Genomic DNA, 18,118 nt, shown 5'->3' with positions numbered 1-18,118 from the left:
CTGGCATTGTTATCATACTCTAATATAATTAATTTCTGACATACCGATGTCGTTGCCAATTATGTTGATATATATATGTATATATGTATATTATTTCGTCGAGTGACAGCTGTAAACGATGAGCAGAGGAGGCGGATCTTCCACCTATGTCATAAAGGATGTATGAAATTCTCTTTGCATTAATTATGAGTGACAAAACAACGGAGCCAGAACAGTGGAATTGGCACAAATAATTTGAGAATTTTATGTATAATTATACAAACATGTGCCCTGCACTTTTGGAAAATGAAGAGCGATGCTTGGGAGGCATGACTTTCTTTGCACAAAGTCACCCAGTAGAAGTTTGCGGCAGCAATGGTCTACCACTCACACCAAATTCCATAACTATTTATGGGAAGTCACAATTTCCGAAGACCATTTATCATCCTCATCTCTCACCCTATCTGGATATAATTAGAAGCAAGCATGGTTAGTCTCAATGTAACACAATTTTATATATTTATTATTTATTTATACATACTGTATATATGTATAATTTTTTTTGTATTTACAGAAAGAGTACTGGTTGTCTCAGAGTACAGCGGAGACCCATTAAGCACCAAACATGATCTACGTACAGAAGAAATTATCAAGATAGCCTTTCAATGTCTCTTGGCACTAAAACACATGAATGAATTAGATCTGGTACATAGACATTTAAGTCCGGATAATATTCTGATTAAGGGAAATAATGATGTCCAGCTATATAATTATGGATTATATTATATGACAGATGGTGGAAAGAATGTCTCCTTTCCAATTGGGTATTTTAAAATATTCTTTTTTATCAATATAACTTTGTAAATTTATCTGTTTGATAAACAATTTCAAATAATATTCTTTTTATTAGATCTCCAAAATATACAGCACCAGAAGTATTCCTAAATCCTAGTCTAAGTGGTGCTAAGGTAGATTCATGGTCACTAGGAATGATTATAGCGGAACAGTTGTTGGGACAATCCATTTGGTCTGGTGTGAAATTATCTCAATGTTTAAGAAAAGTTTTGAGTTTAATATTATGTGATACCAGCATATTCGAACGTCTTGCCAGGGAAAACAATTGTTTCCACATTTATGAAGTATGGATTTCTTCATTTTCTGATAATATTATAGTATAATTATAATTTAATATTACATATTTCTTTATAGAAGTTGTCAAAAGAGTTAAAGGAATTTGTAGATTCGTGTTTACAAATTCATCCTATTAAACGTAAAACTCCAGCAGAATTGTTAGAATTACCTATATTTGTAGATTATTTAATGAAAAATGCACAGGAAAAAGAAGAAAATCTTTATAAAAATGTTATTATTAGAAAAATGGACGAGTTGTATTATTTGTGGCAGTTGGCTGGTGGAGATATTACTATGGAATTAAAAAAACAAGGTCTCATTAGATCAAGACCACCTATTTTATCTATTCCAAAGTAATTATATATATATATATATATATATATGTAGATAATAATATATTTAGATAATTATTGAAATATTAATTCAAATAGGATTAAATATTCAATATTAAATTTTCTTTTTTAGCTTAGTCATATTACTAGGCCAAATGTTTGGCCAAAGGGATACCGCCAGCCTACTCGATACAAGGATCGTGAAGGTTCCTATGGAGACTCTTCGCCAGCGTTTAGCTCATATTCCGTATATAGCAAATTATCCTTGGTTGACAAATCAGTCAGTATATAGATTCGTCTTCATTCAATCCTATACTTATTTTAATGTTATAGAATTATTACAAATACATTATATTGCAGAATGCGAGTTCAGGCACAGGAAGACTTGACGAATGCTGCATCTCAGTTGCCATTAATTATAAGAGAACGCGACACGGAATACCAGTTTTACAGGATGGTCTTATTTGATAGACTCTTGCAGGCGTATCCACTTACTCAGGAGGCAATTATCGAGGAGGCACACAAGGATATACCACCTCCAGTAAGAGGTGCGGTATGGGCGGCTTTGCTCGGTATCACCGGTAACATAAAGAAGCGTTACGATATGATCGACAAGGAGACACCCACTCACACTGATCGGCAGGTACGACTGCTGTATATTTAAAAAAAAACGCTACTCGATTATATAAATGCATCTCACTGATAATTTGTCAGATAGAGGTGGACATACCAAGATGTCATCAGTATAGCGAATTACTGTCGTCTGGTGCTGGACACGAACGATTACAGAGATTATTAAAGGCATGGGTCAGAAATAATGCGCATTATGTTTATTGGCAAGGACTCGATTCGCTGACTGCGCCTTTTCTTTATTTAAATTTTAATAACGAAGGTATAATTATTCGATACGCATTATAGTTGTTTAATTTGTATATTATTAATATTATATATTATATGTATATATTTATATATTATATAATATGTGAATGTTAATTTAAATTTTAGCCCGAGCATTCGCGTGTCTTTCTGCCTTTATACCGAAATATCTTCATAAATTCTTTTTAAAAGACAACTCGGCAGTGATACAGGAATATTTAGGCAAGTTTTCGCAAATTATTGCATTCCACGATCCCCAGTTGGCGAATCATCTAAAATCCATAAATTTTGTACCAGAACTCTTTGCGATACCGTGGTTCCTAACAATGTTTTCACGTAAGTTTCGCTGTTTTTACGATCCTTTCGCACTCTATTAATTGTCAATAATAAAGATTATTAATATTTCAGATGTATTTCCACTGCATAAAATATTACATCTGTGGGATAAACTATTACTGGGCGACTCGTCATTTCCTCTTTTGGTTGGACTTGCGATATTGAAGCAATTGAGAGACTCCTTATTAATGTCAGGTTTTAATGAATGCATTCTTCTGTTCTCTGATCTGCCAGAGATTGATATAGAACTGTGCGTTAAAGATTCTATGACGATGTATCAAAATACACCCGCCAGCATCACATATAGAAAACATCAATATAATACAGCAAAGGTATAGTAACAATCTTACTAATCTTTACTATATCTTATTATTTTAATTTTCTACATATTACCGATTGGATTTACAGGATGCAAATTGGATCGAACCTGAAACGGGAACTGAAAAAATGCCGAGGATAAGTGTAGACGATTTTCTAAATCTCTACAACAATTCGCCGAGTAAAATTATAGCAGTCGACGTACGTAGCAATATACAGTGAGTATTTGTAGGGGTTAATAACAATTCTATTAATTAAGGATTATTATCATCTTTTTTTTAACATTGATCATTTTTAACAGGTTTGAAAGAGGTGCTATTCTGAGTAGCATTAATATTCCATTTACGAGTGTGCAGTTGTCTCAAACTCAAATCGAGACACTTGGACCGCACGCAAAACCGTTGATGGATAATAAAAATAGCGTTGTTGTAATTATTGGACCGCACGATCAAAATAACGCGCTGGTAAGTAATCTTATAAGAAGGAATTATGAAAAGAAATTTATTTTGTAACATATTCTCTGTAACAGTTTGCAGATTTTTTAGTAAAGTGCAACGTCGTAGGAGTTTGCTCTCTGCAAGGCGGAATTAATGCATTACGATCCAAATCTCCGAACATCATAGTACCTGCAGCACGTTAACTGAATTACGTAATTACATTACTGTGTATAAAATACTCAGATTTATTTCTCAATACAATATAATTGATATTATATGCTCTATAAAACATATATGTACAAGCTGTATAATTTTGTTATAAAATAGTTTACATTTACCGTATATAGTGTAGTGTGATATATATCTTTCACGTACTGTCACGTATATGTCTGGTTGCTATGACAACAAATGTCAAAACTATGGAAGCTAGACACCGTGCGTTTCCTTGCACTTGCTTAATTTTACTTACACAACATTAGTGTTTAGATAAATAAATATGGAAAAGAATGTGCCACCGGATCTTCAGAAATGGCTAAGGAAATGCTTAAAAAAGGAATTTGGGAAAACCATACAAAGCGCTATAGATAAGGAGCAGGAACCTGGCGATATCGCTTATAAGCTCACACGTTCGAAAGACATGGCTACTCTATTGAGTTCTATGAAGAAGGTAATTGATGAGCAATATATAGCGATAAAACCTTCATCAGCTGCATCGCGATCGCAATCATCACTTTCTTTTACCAGTGATCTCACAGCGGATGATTGGGCTTCTCCGCAAGAAAACGGTGAAGAATATAGTTGTATCATTGATAGAATTAGTCGCGATAAACTGGTTCATGTGAGACTGGCCGGCTACGAAATATTATTAAAAATTGAATTATCCAATGTAAATAACAGTTCGCACTGGGACGTTCTCCAGAAGACGTTGTTGGATGGTCTCACGGATGATAGCAGAGCCATATTTGAAGCTAGCATGCAGGTACACGCTAAGTTGCTGAATTATCCGCAATTGCATAGTATCTATGGCAATCTATTGAATGCGTTCGACACACAATATCATTCGCAGAAGATGCGCGAAACTCTGCCTACTCTAATTTCCGGAATTAATTTCAAGTTCTTCCTGCACGAGAAATTGTTCTGCATAATGTATCTGATAATTCATTATCAAAAACAGATGTTGAAGAATACTAGGCACAGCGACAAGACTATAGAAGAAATCATCGAGCAATTTATACTATTTCTCAGTACGCACAGCTTTGGCAATGAATTGCAACCTAAAACCTTAAATGTGCTGAATATAATCTCGATACTGGAGCCGCAGGCCAAATGGAGCAAGCGATGGCTTCATAGCTTTTCCATGAGGAAAATTTTCGTCACCGCTTTGGCCAAGTCCCCAACGTTTCTGCAGAACGTTGTCGAATGCGTCAATCATGGCCTGAAAGAAACACCCTGTTCCCTGTCCGCATCTATCACGGATGAGAGCAATGACCTGCGTATCTCCGGGAATACGATAGAAACTGCAACCTATCTGCATTGTTTGGTTTTCGTCTCGCAGCTTTGCAGCTATGAGGCGAGCAGAACATTGTTCACGGAGAATTTGTTGAAGACGCCGTTCGACATCGCTGATTTCTTAATAGAACTGTTAAAATCCTTAAATAAATTAGCAAAGGAAGCGTCAAGTGGGGTATACGATACCTCCTGTAGTGCTTTGCAAAATGTTCTCAATATATCAGTAATATTGTACAATGCTGAATTTTATCACGTCGCATTATGCCACTTGACGTCTGTTCCTGCAAACGATATAAAAATTTGGCCGCATACATTGAACATTATCTCTCATATGGCGGATACGATCGACGGATCAGTATTCTTGATTAAGCATTGCAAAGATCACTCTGCAAGTTCTGAAAACGCGCCATCAAAATGCCCAGTTACAGTTGTGATACAGTATGCCTCGAATTTAATAAAACAACCCTTTTCCATAATGAGTACAGAATGTATTCTTAGCTCATTTAGTTTATTAGAGAAATTATTCGATGTTATTTATGTTTACGAAGCCGCGCAGGAGCAGATAGAAACGCAATTTTATCCAGCTGTTGCTAGCTTTTATAAGAAATTAAACAAATGGAGTGTCGAGAACGAGAATAAAATTCAGCAATTTGATAGGTAATGAAAAGAAGAAAAATTTATATAGATCTCTAAATTTATAAATTAATTTAAATTGCTTATAAAAATATATTCTAGTGCTGTTAAAAAGGTTTTATTAAAAATAGTATCGATACCGCTCGGCTTGCAAGCGCTCGTCAATGAGAAACTGGTGTTCGAAGAACTTATTCGTGGATTAATCGTTCCTCTAAGAGCGACCTGGAGCTCCACCGACATAGTCAGCTTCGTCTCGTCCGCTGGTTATTTCGATTTAGGCTACAACGTGCTCGCTGATCTCGGACCCCACGTTCTATCGACTTTACTGTCGCAAACTTGCGCAAACGCGGAAGATCCCACATGCTTTTATGATCCATGGGACAAAGAAAACATCAATGAATTTTTACATATTCTTGCATTGTTTTCCCTCAATTTTAACTGTAAATAATTCAAAAGCCACTCTGCAATATGCCTTGTATATTTATTTTTAACATGTGGTTTTATAATGAAACAGGTTTTGCCGCGTTTATGATGAATGACAGTGAATTAGATAACAATGAAGAAAAGGATTATCCTTCAAATTTGTCTGAATTACTGCAAGCTGTATTAAATGAGAATTCACGTTATCATTATTTAGGTCTTTTGTCGTTGAATGTAGTGATTTGGAACATAGACATTTGTGTCTACTTAATAAACTCGTTAAACTTTCAGGTAATATATTTTACGTATAAAAATTTATCATAAATAATATATATATATATATATATATATGTATGTGTGGATAATAAATACTGTTTTAGGTAGCATTGTTAAATATTCAGAAGGAGAGCACAATAATAATTGAAATTCGCAATGAGCAAACCGACGAAGAAACTGATTACGAGCAAACTATGATAGAGAATGAAGATATTGATGTTGATAAGCCAGAAACGACAAAAGAATATATAATTGATGATTCTAGCATTTTGCGACATAATATTTTACTGAAATCGTACTACACGACATATAATAGGAAGCAACATACAGTACCATTGGACGAATATGAACTATTTTCGGAATTTCCACCTCCCACGATATACGCAGATATGATAGAGTTTCCAGTTGCGGAATGTGATTCAGAACTAAATGACATGCTGCAGGAGGAGAGGCCCGGATTGTTAGATATTGGTTGGGTATCGCAAGTTAGAGCGGCTCATAAAGCCTCGCGATGTCCGATGAAGGTAATTTTACGCAAATAAAATAAAAATTTAAAGTACAATAACATTAAAATTTGAAGTAGGCAATTTAATTACGAATTGATAGGAAAGGATTTAAATAGGAAAAAAATCATTTTTGTTTTAGAATTCAGCAATGACGAATTTATTGAACCAAATGCACAAAGCTATCCCAACTGCGGAATGGGTAGAACAGTTTGAATGGCAAGAAAATATAACATATGATGCAGACTATTGGCTTCCGGAAGATACACACGCGATTAATCTTGCTTTGAATTATGCTGAACAACGGCAGATTTTAAAAAATACTGACGATAATCAGAAAAATTTAAAACAATTCATTCATTCTGCTTACATATTTATACAGTACAATAAACCGAACAGATTCGAAGGTTTCGACTGGTTCTTGGCAACAGTGTTTATTATTTGTGATGAAGATTTAGACAAGTATGTAATACATTCACTTAATAATTCATTTTTCATCAAAGAAAAAATATTAACTATTAATGAACTATAATTATTAATTAAAAATTAAAAATAATTAATAAAAAATTTAAGCCTCAGATGACCCGCGAATTAATCATTTGACAGCTTTTAATTTCCCATATGGTCTAGTAGCACATTTTCATTCAATCGATAATCTCCTGTAACATATTAATTACGAAGAATTATAGACGATCGAACAAGACTTTCTAAACTGTCAACATGATTAACTCAAGCTAGTCATATATCATCATTGGCAGGTCTCAGATTGAAAACTTGATATTCACCGAGTCAATGATTCCATGGTCATTGACTCTCGAATGTTTATTTTTCGTCATCGACCTATTACCATATAATACGATAATAAGTATAAATTTTTATTTTTAAGGAAAATATCAAGATTTCTAAGGACTTGAACCTGGGTTCTTTTATATATCAAATAAACATTCTGTCACTGAGCCATTTCATTCAATTGTCTAATCCCTTACTTATATCTCTTGACTAGTACACTAACAATAATTTATATATTACAGGTGCAAGACATTTATTATGCAATTAATTCAATTTCCATCGACATTGCTCCTTTGGCCAAAATTAGGCAGAGTTATTGACGAAAAGAATAATGAGAATACTAGTTCGCAATTCACTTTTATGCAAGTTTTAGAAACCATGGTTGATATCGAGCTTCCACATATTAAATATGGATTAAAGGTGATTGAATTATTTTCAATTATTATCACATTTAACAAATTTAATCATCTAAAAAAATTATAATATTCTAATTTTTAAACGATAAGGATGTTTGTGGTCTGAACTGGTGGATGATAGCCAATAGAATGATAACGCAATGTTTCTGGGGAATTCTTCCATGGAGTGAAATAGTTCACTTTTTTGCAATTTGCATCTTGTACCCTTCCGATTATATGGTGTATTATTGCATATCACTTTTGCAATACTGCGAAGAGACTTTGTTGGAGAATTTTACGAGTAAAAAGATGTGGCCGGAAAATATGGTACGTGTATGAAATATATCAAGTTATAGACTTATTTACATTTAATATATCATAAAACAACTTGTACTAAATGCATCTTCATACACAGATGTTCGACGAATATCGTTGTCATAACTACATTTCGTACATGGATAATTTGGGGCAACGATATAGAAATCGAGTTTTACCGGCAATGACTAAAAATCTGAATTCAGAAGATGAATTATAATTGTATATAATGTATCTTATTAGCTTGTATCTTAAAAATAATAAAAAAGAAAAATATGTATGTATATTAACGATACATATAAAACAGCAAACTTTATCCTGTAAAGGAAAATATTTTATATACTTTTTATGTTGAGAAAATTATATATCAGTAGATATATTTATATAGCAAATAACAACTGATGTTGCATTATATATAATTAATAAAATTATTCTTTTATTTTTTCATGTGTATAAGTGTGCTTTCAGTTAGCATTAGCTAATGAAACGTACATTTTGTACGTATATGGAAACGTTTTGTGTATATACTACATTTAGAAATCTTCGTGTACAAATATACAACATAAAATAGCACTGTCACTTATAATTCGCATACCTGCGAAATTCAGCGAGCTCTCCAAGTTTGCAAGTTTTCCAATAATATATCTCAGACTGGAATTCGGGCATCTTTTTACATTTAATAAAATCTCCTACTATATTGTCACTCATTCTTGTTAATCAAATAATTAATCTTCGTGAATCGTAAATAATTTCGCTACTTCATTTAAATCGTCATATTTTGTATCTCCTGCAAGAACCTAAAAATTATGGATAAAATTTATATCTCCAAATAAAAATCAGAAATATTACAATAAATTATAATAAAGATACAGAAAGACTTACTCGTCTGGCAATAGACATTCGGTTAAAGATATTCCACAGCACTATTCCTACTACAACATCATCTCGTAGATAGAAAACAACACCTTTCTCAAAATTTTCGTTCTTAGGTTCCTGCACTGATTTATTATCTCCAGATATATCTTTTTCTTCTTCTTCTGGATTTATATTATCAACATTCTTCGTGATTTGTGTCACTGATGACTTTGATTGAGCATTAGATTGTGATTCCTTTGAATTTTTCTTTTGTTCCTTGTTCTGAAAAGAAAAACGAAATAAAAGTAAACAGTAAAAAGTATGTTATGCCTTACAAGATATAAATTACACTATTACAAGAACTACTTACTTCACTAGAATCATTAATCGCATTTGCTTCCGTCGCTTTCGCAAAGACTCCAACAGTTGGCAAAGATGAGTCTACAATACCTATCGCTTCATATCCTACATCTGGTCCTAAATCTGACCAAAACATCGATTGGTGCAAATAAGGTTTACCTAGAAAGAAATCCATTTATGTTTTCACATTTGATTTTTGTACTTTAATATTTTGAAATATTTTCGGATTTGCAGCATTACCTGCACCAGTCATATTTTCGCCAGCTAATCTTCCAGAAGTGACAGCATGATCATGATGTTCGACTCTTCTTCTACCAAGTTTGATATCATAGAAACATGCTGCATCACCAGCAACCCAAAGATTGCTTCTCGCTTCTAATTCAGCATTAACAAGGAATCCTCCTATCTTAGGTTCTGTTTCTAAATGCGAGGTTATTGCCAAATCTGTATTTGGTTTGACACCTATCGCTACTATCACTTGATCAGCATCAATCTTTTTGTTAAAAAAGAAATTAAAAAGTAGATAAAATTAGTAAATAAGGATACTTGATTAATCAAAAATACGTAAATTTTTTAACATATTAACATACAGTCCGACCACCAGTGAGAATGAGAGACAATCGACCATTTTTGTATCTATAATCTTCAACTTGTGTATTAGATAGAGAATGAACACCTTCTGCTTCGGCTTTTTTCGTAGTCCATTCACTTAAATATTCTGGTAATACTTGTGCCATTATAAACTTCTCTTTATAAATTTGGTAAACATTTTTCGATTTATCTATAATAAAAAATATACTTTTGTAATTAATAAAATATTTTTTAAAATATATTGATTATTCTGTTAATAATTAAAAAACATACGACTTTTAGCAAGCGCGCAAGCGAGTTCTGAACCGAGAAATCCTCCACCAATAATCACAATATTTTTGCATTTAGAATTAGAGACACTTTTTTCCAAATCGAGAAAATCATTCTTTGTTCTAAATGTTATAATCTTGTCTTTTATCTCGTCTTCAACAGATTCAAATATTGGCAGATTCTTCGGCGATGTACCTGTAAAAAAATATATTTACATATGAAAAATTCAATTTTAAATTGAGATTTCAATTGTCACTAAAAATTTACCAGTGGCAATGAGACACTTGTTGTATTTTATTTCCTGACCATCTTCGAGAACCACAGTTTTATTTACAGCATCGATTTTTGTTACTTTCCAACCCATGGCTACAGCAACTCCCCCCTTGTCAGATTCCGTGAGATGGGTAACACTTGAATAGAACTCCCGTGGTTCGTAAAATATACTATGAAATAAATGTAAAAATTCTGTATAAATACGAAAAGAAATATAATTGTATTAATAATATTGCTGAAAAATCATATGGTTAAATCTAGAAAAGTTTACCTTCTTTGAGTTCCATTCCATTGATTAAAACGTAATTGTGCAGTTGTTTCTTTATCTGTGTTATACCAAAGTTCTTTGGACAAGGGTGGCCTCATGTATGGAAATTCGTCTTCTTCTGCTAAAACTAAAACCTGAACAAAAATTCTTATTTATTTAAATTGAAAGAAAAAAAAATTTAATTTTGTATTACGTAATATACCTTAGCTTTGGGATCTCTAGATTTAATTGCTCTAAATGCTGAAAATGCAGCTGTTCCTCCACCTATCAGTAAGTAAGTTACTTCTTGAGGTATCAATTTGGATTCTGCTGGAACTTTTACTTTTTCTCTAAATCTCCTTCCTTCTTTTTTTTCTATATTAAATAAATAATATATATAGATAATAAATTTGATATTTATATTATAATAAAAAAATAAAAATAATTTTTAAGTTAACTTACGTTTACTTTTGCCTTTTTGACTTGCTTTTTCATCTTTCCACCAAGATGATGAGGATATCTATTAAATATATATTAAAAAATATTAAACATAACATTTAAAAAAATTGTATAGTAAAATAAGATTAATTAAACTATATCCTTATATTAATTATTTAAAATTTTTTGTGATGTACTACCTTGTATGCTGCAACTCCTGTTACAAGCAAAGCAGCAAGTAGATGCCAATAGCGAAATTGATATTTTCCATTTTTCCCAAAATCTGAGCCTTTATCATTTGGTTGTTTCTGATCTCCATTCAACTTGCATTCTTGCTTTGTTGGACAAGATGCATTAGGTCCTGTTTCGCAAGGAGGAACAACTTTTTGTGACTTGGAATATCTAGATTCAGGTATACATTCCTCCGGTTTGATAGTGGTACCTCGTGGCTTTTGAGATTTTTTATTGCTCGCATCGCTGCTATAGCGTAAGTTACTAATATTTACAACCCCTAAAAAATATATATATATATTTAGTAAACTGATTAAGAGAATATTAATCAATTAATACTATGAAAAATTATGAGAAATATTTCTTATAAAAAAATGTTATTTATATCAGAAAAATAAATTAAAGATGGTAAAAAATATAATTCATAAAATGTAGTATTGTGCTCTTATTCATTATTTTTTAAAAATCTGTAAAGTATACATGAAAAAATGCGATACAAATTAATCTACAAGAGCAAGCATACTTTTTTAGGTTATATCGCTTGAAAATAGACACGCCGTGCAAATTGTAAACAATCCTAAATCCGGATATATAATTAGAGTGTACACAAATTTACAAGTATGACATAAACAAAATACCGGAAAAATAGACAAAATTCTCCCGTCAAGAGAGCGTAAATCACAAAGTGGGCGGGAAAGACGGGATCGCTTTTTCAAAAGCCGCTGATCGAGGAAAGAGCTGGCAGAAGCCCATTGATACAATCCGCGTCGATACGTACCGATATATTTTACAGATTGATAGAACCGATTCGCGTGCGTGAGTCTGGTGGGCAGTCGGCCAATGGTTCTACCGCATGCGAACATCTTCGCCGGGCCGGTCGTCCGTCGACCTTACGCAATATGGTGATGACGTTTCTCTCTCAGCTGCTGCCTTGAGCGTTCAGCCACTGGCTGTGGCTGCTCTTGCTCTCGACCGGAAGAACGCTCGCCGGAAGGATGCTCGCCATGCGACACGCCATTACCTGAGCTCCTCCTCGTCCGAGCCGTCTCTCTCCTTTGACGGAGTTTGACAGCTGGCTCTTTATGCGATGCGGCAGCGGGGAGCCGGTCGGCGAGACACGTGAATTTAATAAAGAGCCACTTTACACACCACGAGGTACATACATATGTACGCACGTGTGTCTCACGTATGTATATATGTCACAGATTAATAGACAGATCGCCAAAGGTCTGGATGAAGGAGAGACCAGCATTTCTCACTGATTTCAGCGCCATATCGTAGTAGCGGTCAATGCAGTAACTATTAATACGTTCCCAAGATAAGAGCGTCTCATGCTCATGAACTCGTCCGGCGGCATGTACGAGATTTATCTTTTCGTAGCGTTCGCGTATTTCGGAAAGGACAGAATTTTATGATGTTATAAATAAATAAATAAATAAATAAATAAAATATTAACCTGACCTATTATAATTATTTTTTAATAAATGTTTCATTATTATTATCATCTAAGTCTAAGTCGTTTAATTAATTTTTAGTTTTTTAATAATTAATTTAATTTATTCTAATCATTTTAATATGTGAAAAATACTAATACGTATACGTTTTATAATGAATTAATATATTTCGAGAGTCGAATTATATATTTTTAATAATATAAAAGTGTTCAAAAATTATATTTGACTTTTAATTTTAATTATTTTAGCAAAGAGTTCCGAAATCTCTTACACACATAATAGAGATTTTGTTCATCCATATAATTTGCAATTAAGTATATATGTTAATTATTAATTTTAATAAAATACAAAATTAAAATTAAAGGTCAAATATAATTTTTGAACATAAATATATTTAATTCGTTATAAAACGTATACCCGCGTGATAGTATTTTTCTCGTACAAAAATAACTAGAACAAATTAAATTACTCATAAAAAAATAAAAAAATAATTAAATAATTTATATTATATATGATAATAATAAAACATTTTATAAAAAAAACAGATTCAATAAATATAAGTATATATATAACATGTACTTATATTTATTGAATCTGTTTTTTAATAAAATGTTTTATAAGCTTAGAAAACTTGACTTTGACGTAACTTTTATTTTTACTAAGCAAATTTTATTTAATTATTTCACGACGGTTTGACGTAATAAAATGTTTTATTATTATTATATAAAATATAAGTTTAAATTCTTTAATTAATTTTTAATCTTTTATGATTAATTTAATTTACTCTAATTATTTTTGTACGAGAAAAATACTATCATAGGTATACGTTTTATAATTAATTTAATATATTTGTGTTTAAAAATTATATTTGACCTTTAATTTTAATTTTTATTTTATTAAAATTAATAATTAACATATATACTTAATTGCGAATTATATGGATGAAAAAAAATCACCATTATGTGTGTAAGAGATTTCGAAACTCTTTGCTATAAAATAATTAAAATTAAAAGTTAAATATAATTTTTGAACACTTTTATATTATTAAGAATATATAATTTGGTTCCCGAAATATATTAATTCATTATAAAACGTATACGTGATATTATTTTTCTCATATAAAAATGACTAGAATAAATTAAATTAATTATTAAAAAACTAAAAAGTAATTAAACGACTTAGACTTAGATGATAATAATAATGAAACATTTTATTAAAAAAAGATTCAATAATTAGTAGGTCAGGTTATAATTTTTTATTTATTTATTTATAACATTATGAGCTATTAAGCTCATCATCTCGTTCGCTCTCTGTCTTGCTTTCATTCGGCAAGTCACAAACGATATATGATACTCGTATGTTCCTACTTCAACTCTCGAGAATCTGAAACAAACGAAACTCGTGTCCAATATACAGGGTGTCCGGTAACTAACAGACCAATGATTACAAATGGATTCTTTGGTCAATTTGGGAACGATTTTTCCTCAGCAAAAATGTCGAAAAAGGTCATCATTTTTTACAACTTTCCAATCTTTGTCATTATGTATCTTTATAACTAAGCCTTAAATTAAAATTTTATTATAGTAAACTCTACCTGAAATTAACTGAAGAATGTAATTATGTTAGACTTTTAACTCCAAAACGTTTAGTTTTCGAAAAACCTATTTTTTTCAATCGCTTATAACTCGAAAATTATTGACTTCTCAACATTTTTGCTAAGGAAAAATCGTCTCCAAATTAGCCAGAGAATCCGCCCTTAATCATTGGTCCGTTAGTTACCGGACACCTTGTATATATTATATAAAAGTGTATAGCACGTCAGAAGCTTGTGAGCTTACAGCGATAAGTAAAAACAATTGCGTATTTATTTCATTGCGTTTATCTGTTTAAACGCGCGCTTTAATTTTTCCAACGTTTTTGCCTGTTTATATTTTAAAGGTCCTCTCTTCTAAAAATCTTGTTTTAAAGATCCTCTCCGCGAGCAAAATTCGAAAACATAAATTATTTAAATTTAATAAGGAAAACAATTAGATATTTAAAGACAAGGCTCGTGTGATATTATAAAAATAAGATTTAGAAAGACAGGGCCAACTATAACGAGCATATTAAATTAGTGAGAGATGTAATGTCAACACATAATTGATTTATTTCTTAGTAGATACAATGATAATAAAAATAATAAAACGTTTCGGCTGTTACCTCAGCCTTCTTCAGTAAATATAAAAACAATAAAAATTCTCTTAAGAAAAATTATGACATATTACGCATTAGAGTCTATTTTTTAATGAACATTTTGGTTTAATAAGTCGATAAATTTAAATTGGGTTACGCTTATAACATTTATTAAATTAGATATTTTTTCTAATCGGCTAACCATTTTTTAGTTAAGATGGTAAACTTTTTGATTATGTCAAAAAACATGTAAACGAGTTCCCTGTTGTTAGTAGAACAGGTTGACGGCCCATTCCACGTCATCAATTCTTTTGAACATTATTAGTTAAAATTATCGTCAGAACCGCTTGATATGAGAATTGAAAACAATTAGATGTTATCCAGCATCAAAAAGTTAGTCCCCATCATCAAGGATATTTCCGAGTAAGTTTGTCATTGCAGTATATTTCACCGTGATTGTCTAAGTATATTTTTATTCTTTTGGTATATTAATTTATATTAATAAGTTATTTTTTTTTATGTGAAAGATCTTAATTGTGTTTAGAATTGCTTACTTAAATTGATGAGTAGTCAAGATTCCGCCAAGTTGATGTGTTCACTATACAAAGTCACATAAATTATTTAATATTTTTACTTTATTATTTGTAAATCCTCGGTAATTTCAAAATTTTTCTATTTGAAAATTATTAATTTTCTATTGCCAATTAATTTTATCACAGACTTTACTCTTACTCCCATTGCACTTTCGTTTGCGGTTTTCAGTATACGATTTTTTATCGTAGTTACTGAAAATTATTATTGTGAATTATACTTGTGCAGTGATTTGAAGAATTTACAATTTCGTTGAAATTGTTGATTTTTCAAAAAAATTACGAGATTCGCGGAAATTGCGTGCTTTCTTGGCATTTTCCGTTCGCGGCAGGCGGTTTATTTTTGATTGTTGCAAGTGTTTTTGTTTTTTTTTATTAAAATAGATAATAATAATGTGAAATAAATCACGATATTTGACAGATGTGCATATATATAAAAATTGTAATAATAATAATATTATATCATAAAATTGTAAATTGTTTCAATTTTTTATAGACTGCGATAAAAGATTTTACATTTGGATAAGAAACTGCGGTAAGTAAAAATATAAAATTCTTGAAAACGTAAAAATATTTGATAACGTAAAAAGGTGAACTTTGAAAAATAAGGAACTTAAAAATTGCACTAATAAATGGGCTATATATATGTGAGCCGTGCGCGGATGTAAGGTGTGTTATATCGAAATTTAATTAATAGAATTGAGAATTAATCCCAATTTTAAGTCTTACAAATGTCCAAGCTAATTTTTTGTACCTCGTGTACATTTTTGAAAGTTATATCGAAAAATTAAATTTCAATATGCGTCTTACATCTCACATTTCGCATACGGCTCACATATAGCCTATTTATCTCTTATACTTTATTTCAACCCTTATAGAAATTTATTACTAGTAACGCCAATTTATCACTTATTTCGAGTAATTAATCACTTTTATTTCGAATACTTAAATTACTGTATATTATAGTATTTTAAATACTCAAAATAAGTGATTAATTGGCGTAGTGATAAATTTCTACAAGAGAATAAGGAGCCTTTAAATTCTTAATGTAAAAAATTTCAAGTAATTTTCTTTAATAAAATTTAATTAAAAAATTTGATTAAAAAATTTTTGAACACTGTGTTATATCACATTTAAAATCGTGATTATTTCAATAAAAAAACATTTTATGTGTAAAAAATATATTTTTTATATTTAATAAATTTTATATATATATATGCATATATGTAAAATATTCTCTCTCTCTCTCTCTCTCTCTCTCTCTCTCTCTCTCTCTCTCTCTCTCTCACACACACACACACACACACACACACACAACGGGGGCCAAATCTCTCAAATTGGTCTCATGATCAATTAGCCTGGATTCGCACCAGGGGCAAAGTCTGTTGGTAATGTCAAACGAATTTAGCCTGGACTTGCACCAGGGGCAAAGTCTTTTGGTCGAGTCTACGAAATTTAGCACGGACTCGAACCAGGGGCAAAGTCTTTTGGTTCAAGTCTACGAAATTTAGCACGGACTCGAACCAGGGGCAAAGTGTGTCGGTAAGGGGCAAAGTCTATCGCACGAAGATGGCGGTCTCTTCTTTAGGCAGGCCTTTGGCGATCTGTCTATTAATCTGTGTATATGTGCTGCATGTATGCCGCAGCGCCCACGTATCAATTGTGATGAATGATTGAGTCAATTTAAATGACCGATCGCAACTGACTTCAGGTGGGAATCAAATCTTTGCGGAGCGAGCTATAAATAAAAATCATATAACATATAATAATCAAAAAAATCGAATGAGGAATAATAAAATAATTTATGATTATTTATAATTATTTTTTTCCTTGTAATTATATGTATATTTTGAGCATAGAGTTTTTTTTATGTTCGATTAATACGTACGATGAATATAATTATATTTTCTTTTTCTTTTATAAAAAAAATTAAGATTTCATTTCTCTAATTAAAATTAGATTAATTTTAATACCTTTTTAACTCCTATACTATATGTGCTTAGCTTCTTTTATTAGCGTTATGTCATCACTTATTTAATGACGCAACTTATCATCTGAGACAAGAAGATAATTACGCGCGCTATGTGCTGCAGATGGTGCATGTTGTACCATTTTTTATCTAGACGTCACTTATACACAGCTGTTTCTATGTATTTGCTATATTTACTATACAATATGTAATATGTACGAGCAATATATTTTTTAATAAAAATTTCCTATAATTTTCTTTATTTAAATTTGACAACGCATATAAAAATTATTCATAAACGTGAAGACAAAAAACTGATTCATGCAGAACTCGGAAAAATCGAATATTAATAAATTTATTTTAATCCCTTTTGTTTGCTTTAATGAAATACTATTATTGAATTAACAATTGGTGACCGC

At 31.3% G+C, this 18,118-nt stretch overlaps 3 protein-coding genes across 6 annotated transcripts; 2 read left to right on the top strand and 1 right to left on the bottom strand.

Moving 5' to 3' along the window:
* Positions 1–74: 74 nt before the first annotated feature.
* LOC114946681 (TBC domain-containing protein kinase-like protein) lies at positions 75–3,751 on the top strand. 2 transcript variants are annotated; one of them, XM_029323320.2, is made up of 12 exons: positions 75–468; positions 554–803; positions 890–1,118; positions 1,189–1,463; positions 1,576–1,722; positions 1,803–2,085; positions 2,157–2,334; positions 2,448–2,654; positions 2,727–2,986; positions 3,063–3,190; positions 3,274–3,436; positions 3,502–3,751. In XM_029323320.2, exons 1-12 carry the CDS (start codon positions 246–248, stop codon positions 3,610–3,612), a joined length of 2,454 nt encoding a protein of 817 aa, XP_029179153.2. In that variant the 5' UTR covers positions 75–245; the 3' UTR covers positions 3,613–3,751. The 2 variants fall into 2 exon arrangements, with proteins under 2 accessions (XP_029179153.2, XP_029179155.2); XM_029323322.2 differs by having other exon boundaries at positions 3,509–3,574.
* Positions 3,752–3,825: 74 nt separating this feature from the next.
* LOC114946680 (protein broad-minded) lies at positions 3,826–9,194 on the top strand. 2 transcript variants are annotated; one of them, XM_085487378.1, is made up of 9 exons: positions 3,826–4,388; positions 4,584–5,575; positions 5,654–5,991; positions 6,066–6,262; positions 6,352–6,771; positions 6,893–7,212; positions 7,782–7,959; positions 8,046–8,261; positions 8,350–9,194. In XM_085487378.1, exons 1-9 carry the CDS (start codon positions 3,906–3,908, stop codon positions 8,467–8,469), a joined length of 3,264 nt encoding a protein of 1,087 aa, XP_085343504.1. In that variant the 5' UTR covers positions 3,826–3,905; the 3' UTR covers positions 8,470–9,194. The 2 variants fall into 2 exon arrangements, with proteins under 2 accessions (XP_085343504.1, XP_029179152.2); XM_029323319.2 differs by having other exon boundaries at positions 3,826–5,575.
* Positions 6,895–12,771, bottom strand: AIF (Apoptosis inducing factor). 2 transcript variants are annotated; one of them, XR_014925778.1, is made up of 13 exons: positions 12,293–12,771; positions 11,484–11,794; positions 11,308–11,365; positions 11,069–11,220; positions 10,870–11,000; positions 10,593–10,768; positions 10,329–10,520; positions 10,055–10,245; positions 9,705–9,957; positions 9,475–9,623; positions 9,132–9,386; positions 8,845–9,046; positions 6,895–8,567 (listed from the first exon to the last, which is right to left on the bottom strand). XR_014925778.1 is itself a non-coding variant. In XM_085487379.1 (12 exons), the coding sequence occupies exons 1-12, from the start codon at positions 12,375–12,377 to the stop codon at positions 8,975–8,977; spliced, it is 2,025 nt and encodes a 674-aa protein (XP_085343505.1). In that variant the 5' UTR covers positions 12,378–12,771; the 3' UTR covers positions 8,654–8,974. The 2 variants fall into 2 exon arrangements, 1 of the variants encoding a protein (XP_085343505.1); XM_085487379.1 differs by lacking the exon at positions 6,895–8,567 and having other exon boundaries at positions 8,654–9,046.
* Between the last annotated feature and the right edge of the window lie 5,347 nt (positions 12,772–18,118).

This window comes from Nylanderia fulva, unplaced genomic scaffold (genome assembly GCF_048542155.1).
Source record: "Nylanderia fulva isolate GAGA-0341 unplaced genomic scaffold, ASM4854215v1 Scaffold54, whole genome shotgun sequence".
Lineage (NCBI taxonomy): Eukaryota > Metazoa > Arthropoda > Insecta > Hymenoptera > Formicidae > Nylanderia > Nylanderia fulva.
Note: the sequence above shows the minus strand (reverse complement) of the source record. Positions and strands in the feature narration are given on the sequence as shown.

Bases quoted from the DNA above. Each gene is read 5' to 3' on its own strand.
- LOC114946680 (XM_029323319.2), top strand. From the start codon at position 3,906: ATGGAAAAGAATGTGCCACCGGATCTTCAGAAATGGCTAAGGAAATGC. The intron at 6,772-6,892 runs GTAATTTTACGC...TTTTTGTTTTAG, and splicing joins CCTCGCGATGTCCGATGAAG to AATTCAGCAATGACGAATTT. The intron at 7,213-7,781 runs GTATGTAATACA...TATATATTACAG, and splicing joins TGTGATGAAGATTTAGACAA to GTGCAAGACATTTATTATGC.
- LOC114946681 (XM_029323320.2), top strand. From the start codon at position 246: ATGTATAATTATACAAACATGTGCCCTGCACTTTTGGAAAATGAAGAG. The intron at 1,464-1,575 runs GTAATTATATAT...TTTCTTTTTTAG, and splicing joins CCTATTTTATCTATTCCAAA to CTTAGTCATATTACTAGGCC. The intron at 1,723-1,802 runs GTCAGTATATAG...ATTATATTGCAG, and splicing joins TATCCTTGGTTGACAAATCA to AATGCGAGTTCAGGCACAGG.
- AIF (XM_085487379.1), bottom strand. From the start codon at position 12,377: ATGTTCGCATGCGGTAGAACCATTGGCCGACTGCCCACCAGACTCACG. The intron at 10,769-10,869 runs GTAAACTTTTCT...TTTATTTCATAG, and splicing joins TGGAATGGAACTCAAAGAAG to TATATTTTACGAACCACGGG. The intron at 9,047-9,131 runs GTAAGTCTTTCT...CATAATTTTTAG, and splicing joins GAATGTCTATTGCCAGACGA to GTTCTTGCAGGAGATACAAA.